At 62.0% G+C, this 9,678-nt stretch overlaps 1 protein-coding gene across 6 annotated transcripts in view; it reads left to right on the plus strand.

The window, feature by feature from the left end:
* The window catches only part of BCAR1 (BCAR1 scaffold protein, Cas family member), a 118,016-nt gene extending 114,313 nt beyond the window's left edge, over positions 1–3,703 (plus strand). For all 6 annotated transcript variants that reach the window (XM_056811516.1, XM_056811497.1, XM_056811501.1 and 3 more), the window contains 4 exons: positions 17–133; positions 301–1,479; positions 2,458–2,547; positions 3,055–3,703. In XM_056811516.1, coding sequence (XP_056667494.1) covers positions 17–133; positions 301–1,479; positions 2,458–2,547; positions 3,055–3,567 — 1,899 coding nt within the window. In that variant the 3' untranslated portion in view covers positions 3,568–3,703. The remainder of the gene's footprint in view (positions 1–16; positions 134–300; positions 1,480–2,457; positions 2,548–3,054) is intronic.
* The last annotated feature ends 5,975 nt before the right edge of the window (positions 3,704–9,678 follow it).

Here is a 9,678-nt window from a genome sequence, read left to right on the forward strand (position 1 = left end):
GACTCTCTCCCGACAGGTCTATGACACCCCCCCCATGGCCGTCAAGGGCCCCAACAGCCGGGACCCCTCGCTGGACATCTACGACGTGCCCCCCAGCGTGGAGAAGGGCCTGCAGCTCCCCAACCCCCACACGGTGAGTGGCCCCCGGGAGCTCTGTGTCGGCACCCCGAGGGGCCTGCCCGCCCCCCGAGTCCTCGTGGGCGCTCCTCGGGCCTCTCCCCCTGTGCGGAGACACCCGCCGCTCTGCCTGTGGCCGGGGCGCCCTCCGGCCTCCCGACGTGACGCCCCTTTTCCTTGCAGGTGTACGACGTCCCCCCGTCCGTGAGCAAGGACGTGCCCGACGGACCCCTGCGGGAGGAGACGTACGACGTGCCCCCGGCCTTCCTGAAGCCCAAGCCCTTCGACCCCAGCCGGCACCCGCTGATCCTCGCGCCCTCGCCCGTCCCCGCCCCGGACCCCTACCCGGCCGACGACGTCTACGACGTCCCCCCGCCCGCCGGCAAGGGGGCCCCCGCGCCCCCCCCGGAGATCTACGACGTGCCCCCCGGCCTGCGCAAGCCGGGGCCCCCGGGGTCCGTGTACGACGTGCCCCGCGACCTGGCCCCGGCCGGCAGCCGGGCCGCCTCTCTGGAGGCCGACGGGGACGGCGTGTACGACGTGCCTCCCCAGGCCGACCGCGAGCCCCGCGCCGACGGCAAGCGCCTGTCCGCCTCGAGCACGGGCAGCACCCGCAGCAACCTGTCGTCCTCGTCGCTGGACGTGGTGCCCGTGAAGGAGCCGGCGGCCGGCCGCGAGCCCATGGACCTGGAGGCCGCCATGGAGACGCTGGCCAGGCTGCAGCACGCCGTCGGCGCCGCCGTGGCCCGCCTCATGTCCTTCGTGGGCGGCAGCGGCTGGCGGGAGGCCGAGCTGCTCGAGCCCCACGTGCCCGGCCTGCGGGCCGCCGCGGCCGAGGTGAGGGCGGCCGTCCGGGAGCTGCTGGAGTTCGCCCGGGGGGCCGTGGGCCACGCCGCCCACGCCACGGACCGGGCCCTGCACGCCAAGCTGGCCCGGCAGCTGCAGAAGATGGAGGACGCGTACCAGGCGCTGCTGGCGCACGGCCAGGCCTTGGACGGCTGCCAGTGGGCCCTGAGCGCCCTCGTGGCCGGCGGGCAGCCCCCGGGGGCCGCCGACAGCCTGGACGGCCTGGTGACGTGCTCCCGGGCCATCCCCGACGACACCAAGCAGCTGGCCTCCTTCTTGCACGGCAACGCCTCGCTGCTCTTCAGACGGACGAAGCCGGCCGCCCCCGACGCGGGCGGCCAGCCCGGGCCCCCCGGCCTCCACCCCCAGCCCGCCCCGGCCCCCGACAAGGCCAGCAGCATCCAGTCCAGGCCCCTGCCCTCCCCCCCCAAGTTCACGTCCCAGGACTCTCCCGACGGCCAGTACGAGAACAGCGAAGGCGGCTGGATGGAGGATTACGACTACGTCCATCTGCAGGTAGGGGGAGCCGGGGGGCGCCTGGGTAGGGAGAGCCGGGAGGCACCCGGGCAGGGAGAGCCGGGAGGCACCCAGGCAGGTAGGGGGAGCCAGGGGTGCCTGGGCAGGGGGGGAGCCGGGGGGGTACCCGAGCAGGCAGGGGGAGCCGGGAGGCACCCAGGCAGGTAGGGAGAGCCGGGAGGCACCCAGGCAGGTAGGGAGGGCCGGGGGTGCCCGGGCAGGCAGGGGGAACCAGGGGGCGCCTGGGTAGGGAGAGCCGGGGGCGCCCGGGCAGGTAGGGGGAGCCGGGGGTGCCCGGGCAGGCAGGGGGAACCAGGGGGCGCCCGGGCAGGGGGGAGCCGGGGGGCGCCCGGGCAGGCGGGGGGAGCCGGGGGGGCTCCCAGGCCAGGGCCTACCTGTGCCGAGACCAGCGTCTGAGATTCCCCATCCTTAGGGGCCCCCAGAATGCCTCGGCTCCTCCCTCCCTCGGCACCCTCCACTCTTTATATCTAAAATCAGTCGCCTCCCTGGAGCGGCCCGAGAGGTGGTAGCTGCCCTGGGCAAGAGACCAGGAAGGAGGGTGACACTTTGGGTTCGGGATGCCGGCCGGGGCCCCAGACAGCCTGGGGACAAGCCCAGGAGCGGATGGCAGGGCGGGCGCTCCTTCCTCAGAGAATGGGGGTTGGCTGCGCCCCAGAGAGCGTCTGGACTCCTGGTGGCCTTCTCAGAGGCTGTTGGGCCTCCATCTACTGAGCCTGCGGGGGCCGGTCCTTTGGGGTACCCTCCTGCCTCCTCCACAGGTCTTTGGGGCCCCCTTCTTGTGCTGGGTCACTTGGAGGAAGCTCCTCGGGTCCCAGCACAGGTGCTACCGGTCCCCCGACGGCCCCTCTGCCCGAGGAGGGTTCCAGGCCTCGGGGTAGAGCAGGGGCCAGAGGTTCCGGGGGGGGGGGGGGGGGAAGCCGGGCCCATCCTAACCGCCTCCTCCGCCCTCCCTCCCAGGGGAAGGAAGAGTTTGAGAAAACCCAGAAGGAGCTGTTGGAGAAGGGCAACATCATCCGGCAGGGGAAAGGGCAGCTGGAGCAGCAGCAGGTGAGTGTGCACCCCCGTGTGCCCCTACCCCGGGCCTGCCTCGTCCCCACGTCACCCAGGAGGGGGGCCCTTGGCACGGGGCCGTTCCTGGCTGCTGGCTCCCGGCCGCCTCCTCCCTCTGTGAAGCAGGCCCTGAGGCGGGCGGGAGGCCGCCCGTGGGAGACCCCAGCCCGTGGGAGGCCACCCGTGGGAGACCCCAGCCTGTGGGAGGCCGCCCGTGGGAGACCCCTGCCTGTGGGAGGCCACCCGTGGGAGACCCCAGCCCGTGGGAGGCCTCCTGTGGGAGACCCCTGCCCGTGGGAGACCCCTGCCTGTGGGAGGCCCCTGCCTGTGGGAGGCCGCCCGTGGGAGGCCCCTGCCTGTGGGAGGCCGCCCGTGGGAGACCCCAGCCCGTGGGAGGCTGCCCATGGGAGACCCCTGCCCGTGGGAGGCCCCTGCCTGTTGGAGGCTGCCCGTGGGAGACCCTGCCCGGCCAAGCCCCCAGCCCGCCCCTCGTCTCCCTTCCAGCTGAAGCAGTTCGAGCGGCTCGAGCAGGAGGTGTCGCGGCCCATCGACCACGACCTGTCGGGCTGGACGGCCGCCCAGCCGCCGGCCCCGGGCCGCCCCGGGGGGTCGGGGCCCTCCGACCGGCAGCTGCTGCTCTTCTACCTGGAGCAGTGCGAGTCCAACCTGACCACCCTCACCAACGCCGTGGACGCCTTCTTTAGCGCCGTCGCCACCAACCAGCCCCCCAAGATCTTCGTGGCCCACAGCAAGTTCGTCATCCTCAGCGCCCACAAGCTGGTGTTCATCGGCGACACGCTGAGCCGCCAGGCCAAGGCCCCCGACGTGCGCAGCCAGGTGACGCACTACAGCAACCTGCTGTGCGACATGCTCAAGGAGATCGTGGTGACCACCAAGACGGCCGCCCTGCAGTACCCCTCCCCCACGGCCGCCCAGGACATGGTGGACCGCGTGAAGGAGCTGGGCCAGAGCACGCAGCAGTTCAGGCGGGTCCTGGGCCAGCTGGCCGCGGCCTGAGCCCCGGCCGGACCGTGACGGGCTTGTACATAGGGGGGAGCCGCGGCGGCCCGGAAACGCTCCAGAACTATTTTTCGTTATTGATTTTCCAGTCATGTGACTAACGGTCCACATTTAAATAAAAAAAGCAACCCAAGCCAGGGCACCCCTCGTGTGTAAGAGGAGGCGGCTGCGCACCCACCTCACGGGGGGGGGCCTCGGAGCCAGCTGTATGTGTGTAGGCCCCCCTGACGCCCCCCTGCGGCACCCAGGCAGACAGACCGGGCAGAGTGGGATTGGGGCGGCCCCCGACAGCCGGCCTGGCGCTTCTGCTTGGCCAAGAGCCAAGGCACCCCGCCCACTTTACAGCAATGCAGGCAAGTTGGGGAAAGGTTGTGTCTCCCCCAGGCAGAGTGCAGGAATATGAGCCAGCCGCGACCCTGCTAGGTGGCCCTGGGTGCGAGGAAGCTGTGTTTGTGCTCTCCCTGTCTGTCTGTCTGTCTCTGGCTCCATCTCCGCCTCCTCCCCTGTCTGTCTGTCTGTCTGTCTCGGGCTCTATCTCCGCCTCCTCCCCTGTCTGTCTGTCTGTCTGTCTCTGGCTCCATCTCTGCCTCCTCCCCTGTCTGTCTGTCTGTCTGTCTCTGGCTCCATCTCCGCCTCCGCCCCTTCTGTCTGTCTGTCTGTCTCTGGCTCCATCTCTGCCTCCCCCCTTCTGTCTGTCTGTCTGTCTCTGGCTCCATCTCTGCCTCCCCCCTTCTGTCTGTCTGTCTGTCTCTGGCTCCATCTCTGCCTCCTCCCCTGTCTGTCTGTCTGTCTGTCTCTGGCTCCATCTCTGCCTCTTCCCCCCATGTCTATCTCTGGGTCTGTCTGTCTCGGGCTCCATCTCCGCCTCCCCCCTGTCTGTCTGTCTGTCTCCGTCTCATTTTGAGGCGCCATCCCAGGGGCCCGAGAGAGGATGGGGATGGGGGGGGGGGGTAGCGTGTGGGCAGGGATGCCCTGCTCTGGTCCGCTTCCCGCCTCTCTGTGGTGCGGGGCGCCAGCTTCCCTGAATTGGGCCCCAGAGCTCGGGGGTCCGTCCAGCAGTGAGCCGGGTCAGAGGCCTGGAGGGGGGACGACCTCCAGACGCTTGCTAGTGGCGGGGCCCCGGACGAGTCCCTTAACCTGTTTGCCTCCGTTCCCTCGCCTGTAAGGTGGGGACCACAACAGCTCCGGCCCCCAGGCTGTGCCGGGGCTCAGGAGCCCATCTTCGAAGGGCCTTTTGGGGGGAGGAAGCTGGGAGAAGGACAGACCATCAGAAAGAAGGTGGCGGGGATGGAGCCACTGGGCAGCTTCCCCCCCCCCCCCCCCCCGGGCTCCTCGGAGACCTTGGCCAAGACCCTCCTCTTCTGTTGGCTGCCCTGCTGCCTCGGGGGGGGGGGGGAGGGGGGGGTGAAGGGATGAGGACAAAGCAGCCAGCTCCGGGGCCCACTCACCATCTTCTACCCCAAGCGCCACAAACACTCCCCATCCTGGGCGCCGGAGGACCTGGCACTGCAAAGGAGCTGCCCCATCGCCTCCTCCAACAGCTGGCTGCAGCAGCTGTCGCCTCTCGTGTCGAGGGCTCTGGCCGGAGGGGCCGGGAGGTGGGCAGGGAACGCGGCGGGCACCTGTGCCCTCTGCAGAGACACCCTGGCAGGCAGCTGCCCGTCTCTGAGCTCCTCCCTCCCTCCACTCTCCAGGACTGTCCTCTGTCCTGCTGGGGAGGGGGAGGGGGGCGAGGAAGGCTGGGAAATGTTCTCTAGTAAACACAGTACACCTTTGGAGAGGGATGTGACAGCCCGTAGGTGCAGAGACCTTTTTAACGTTTGCCTTCCATCTTGGAATCAATCCTGTGTATTGGTTCTAAGACGGAAGAGCGGGAAGGGGTGGGGGGGGGGGGATTTGAACTCAAGACAAGGAGCCTTCCTGACTCCAGATGGGGTGTCCTATCCACTGTGTCACCCAGCTGGAGTGTGCATGTGTCCGATCCCTCTTCCAAGGCCTCCAAGACGGCTGTTTGGTTCTCCCAAAGTCTTCCCTGAACTCTGTTCCCAGTCCCTTCAGCCACCATGATGTGGTTTCCAAACCCCTCACTCTAGTGCTATGGAAAGGGCATTTGATGCCTGGGCAGTGAGCCTGGGTCCGAACACCCTTCCCTGCTTGGACAACGGGGGGAGATTGGGAAGGGAGGGAATTGACGCCTCCATGCTTTCCCAGAGTCAGCATGGAAGGGTAAGGAGAGCTGGTCGCCATCTTGAGGCACCAAAGTAAGGTTGAACCCAAAGCCTTTCCAGAAGAAGGTAATCCCACTGGCTTTTGGGGAAGCACTTTGCTGGGGTGTGGAGGGAGCATAGAGATTCCCCCAGCATCCAGGGCACTCCCTCTGGCGGTACCTGTGTCTATGTCTATAAATCACCGATTTGTGGCTATGTGCCACCAATGGGAGTTCTTGGATAAACAAAGGAGTCTTCAGGGCCCAGGAGAGGGGCTACTAGAGAATTATTGGAAAGATATCCAGAGAGGAGCCCTGAAGCAAGTGTTCTTCACCAGAGATCCATAGGTGGATGTCTATAAACCTGGAACTCTGCACTCTTAATTGGTTTTTTAAATTTTATTTCATGCCATGGGAAACATTCCAAGAGGTCCACAGGTTTCCCTCTCTCCCCCCCCCCCCCAGCCAGAAGGGCCTGGGGGGGCAAAAACGGTTAAGAACCCTCATCTTGGGGACTCCTCAGTCAGGGAAGAGCTCAGAACCCATCCTGCCAGCACCATGCTCTCCCTCTGCCCAACTGGGTCAGGCAGAGACCAGGAAGGAGCATGACCAGCTGCTGCCATCCAGTGGACTTCATCAGACTTCACAGGGGCAGAAATGGACATCCCTGCCCCGGGGAGCTCCATTGGCTTCCACAATCTCCTGAGCCAGCTCGGTGATGCGGGCTTAGGGTCCAGGCACCCGCCTTTTGGCAGACCAGGGGACCCCCAGAGTGACCCTAGGGAGAGGGGTGAGAATCATTCAATGAGCTTTTAGTAAGCATCTGATGGGCAATGCTCACTGGGCTCACCCATGCTGTGAGCTGATCATTTCCACTTTAATAGCTGTTGCATTTCGGGTTTGCAGATCACTTTGCCTGCAGCATCTACCTTGACTCTCTCTATACACTTGAGAAATAAGTGCTACTATTAGCCTTGCTTGATGCTTAAAGGAAATGGGCACCTTGGGCTAAGGGACTGGCCAGGATCACACAGAAAGTGCTCCAGGCCATGCAACAAAGACTCCCAAGTCCAGCACTTGCCATGAGGCCTCCCGGCTTCCAGATATCCTTGGAAAGGTCCAGAAGGGGATTCAGGATCACATAGGAGCTGTCCATCTATTTCTGAGGATTCTAAATCCTGGCCTGGGGCTGAGGGGTTACTTGTGGTAGCCACTCCTTTGGCCACAGCCTGATAGCTGACCTACCCCCTTCCCTCCCTGACCAACCCTGGGCTCTCCCTTGGCGATCTTCAGAACCCAGAAGGCATCATCAGAGCCCTCCCCACTCCAACTGCCTTCACTGTCCTTCAATCTTTACTCTTATCATTCCAACTGCTGTCTGCTCCACCTTAGTGGCAGAAATGCCAAAGCTTGATTCAGTTTTTCTTTCCACACTGGTCAAATTCACCTCCTAAGGTTGGGGAGAGACCAAGGCAAGCACTTAATTGGGTTTCCACCAGGCCCCACCTAAACCACATCACCCTCTTCCCCTTCTGTCTTTTTTAAATTTCAACCCTTCCCTTCCATTTTAGAATCAATACTATGTGTTGCCCCCAAGGCAGAAGAGTGGTAAGGTCTGGGCAATGAGGATTAAGTGACTTGTCCAGAGTCACCCAAGTGGGAAGTGTCTGGGGTCATATTTGAACCCAGGACTTACTGTCTTTAGGCTTGACTCAAACTACTGAACCACCAAAGCTTCCTCCTCCTGCCCTCTCTATGAGGATTTCTTAACCCTGGGGGCCATGGTCTTGGGACTTTTGCTATGTTGGCAGCTATATCTCTCTAGAGTTGGTTTCTTTTGGAATCAAGTTTTATGCATACAAAGCTATTCTTTTGGGGTCTGGGTCCCTGAGTTGTATCAGATGGCCCAAAGGATCACTAATATACAAAAATAACCCCATCACTGGGCTTTGCAGTGGTCAGCAGGGATCACCCACCTATTCTTGGCCAACGAGGGCCCCTCCACAGAAATGGAAGTCATCAGCAAGCTGGGAGAGAGAAGGAATGGAGGGAGCATCACTCCCAGCATAGACACCCTCCCCTCAAGGGCCCACCCTATGAGAAGAGGAGAAGTGGGTGTTGGGCAGTGGAGATTCCCAGGCCTTGTCTTTTGTGCCCACATTATAAGAAGTTCGCCTCTTGTGTGCTGAACAACACTGCATTCTGCATAGGAGAACCTGGATTCAATTCCAAGGTGTGCTTTTTCAGGTTGTGACTTTGGACAAGTCACCTAATTCGATCTGGTTTCGTCCTCTGTGAAATGGGCATATGTATAGTTATTTGTATGCTGTTTCTCCCATTTGATTGTAATCTTCTCAAGGACAGGGACGTTGGTTCTGCCCTGCCTTACATCTCCATCGCTTTTAGCACAGTGCTTGGCACACAGTAGGTGCTAATAAATGTTTACTGGATTGGGTTGGACTAGATGATCCCAAAGGTCCCTTCCAGCCCTGGATCCTGAGACTACCCCCAGCATCTTCCTGGTGGATGCTGGAGCTTCTAGGCTCCCAGTCCAGGACAAGTTCATCCCTGACACGCCTTTCCAAGAATCCTGCCCCAGACACCTCCACCCAGTCCTCCCATCTGTCCTTCAGGGTAGGGAGCCCTTTGTCTGCCTTTTCTTCATGGGCTGAGCAGGGGAAGAGGAGCATTTGCTGCCCTGCCTAGGCTAGGCTCTGTGGGGCAGGGACAGTTGGTGCTGTGAGGTAGGGATACCAGGGACACTGCCCCCCAGGAGCTGGGCCCACCTTCTCGCCTGTAAGGAGACCTGCCAGGCCAGGAACCATGGAAAGTGCCCTCCCCACCCAGGATCCCAGCTAGACCAGTCAGGACAGGTTCAGTGTCAGGCACTCCTCACACGCACACACACATATACACGCACACAGAGTCCCCAGGTCTAACCAATGGGATTCCTGCCCCTCCCCCTACACCTCCAGGCTTTTAATGGTCTTTGCTGCTGGGGATGCTGGATTTCAATTTGGGCCCAATGCCCCAGAATCCTCCTGCCCCTAGGAAACAGACATGGGGACAGAGGGTGGGGTGGGTGGGGGAGAGCTGAGGGACCAGAGCTTGGACCTCCTTGGGGAGGACTTCAGAGGGGAACCTATCTTAGCTGGGGTACAGTTGGTATAACAGCACCTCTTACCTCACAGTATCAAATGAGATAGTTAAAGTGCTTTGCAAATCCTAAAGGCCTGTATGAATGCTGGCTATGATGATGATGATGGGGATGAAGATGATGGTCTTAGCTGGGTATCCAGAAGAAAGCAGAGGTTTAGATTTATCCACCCCAAGGAGCAAATGACTGAGAAAAGAAGTCTTGACAGTCCTGAGGGAGATACTGATTTTTGGGAGGACCCTCATACCCCAAATTACTCTTATCTGAAGCGTTCCAGCTGAGGTTAAGCAGATCTCTGGGAGCACTGACCCCTCGAATCCTCTCAAGGGAGCTCTGGATCCCAATGGCTGCTCCAAGAGCTCCTCTCTGGGCAGAGGCCAAGGCTCTTTCTACTTAAGAGCCCTCCTTTGCTCCTACCAGGAGGACCTGATCAAGGAAATGCCACTTCTCTGTAGGTCTCCGTTTCCCCCTCTGTAAACTGAGGCATGGACACCATTAGGTCCTCTCTGAGAGGAGGAAGCATGGCACAGAGGACAGCCTTGGGCCAATCACAACTCTTGGCCTCAATGACCTCCTCCATACGGTGTGGGTAATGACAGTCTCGGGGAGGTTGGGAAAGTCAAAGAAGATCATTTAAGTAAAGAACTTTGTAGAACTGAAAGTGCCGAGTAAATGGTGGCTATCAATAATAGTGATAATAATAATCGGTGCTATGATCCTGCATCTGAGCTGTCTGGGGGACCCC

This window comes from Monodelphis domestica, chromosome 1, assembly GCF_027887165.1.
Source record: "Monodelphis domestica isolate mMonDom1 chromosome 1, mMonDom1.pri, whole genome shotgun sequence".
Classification (NCBI taxonomy): domain Eukaryota; kingdom Metazoa; phylum Chordata; class Mammalia; order Didelphimorphia; family Didelphidae; genus Monodelphis; species Monodelphis domestica.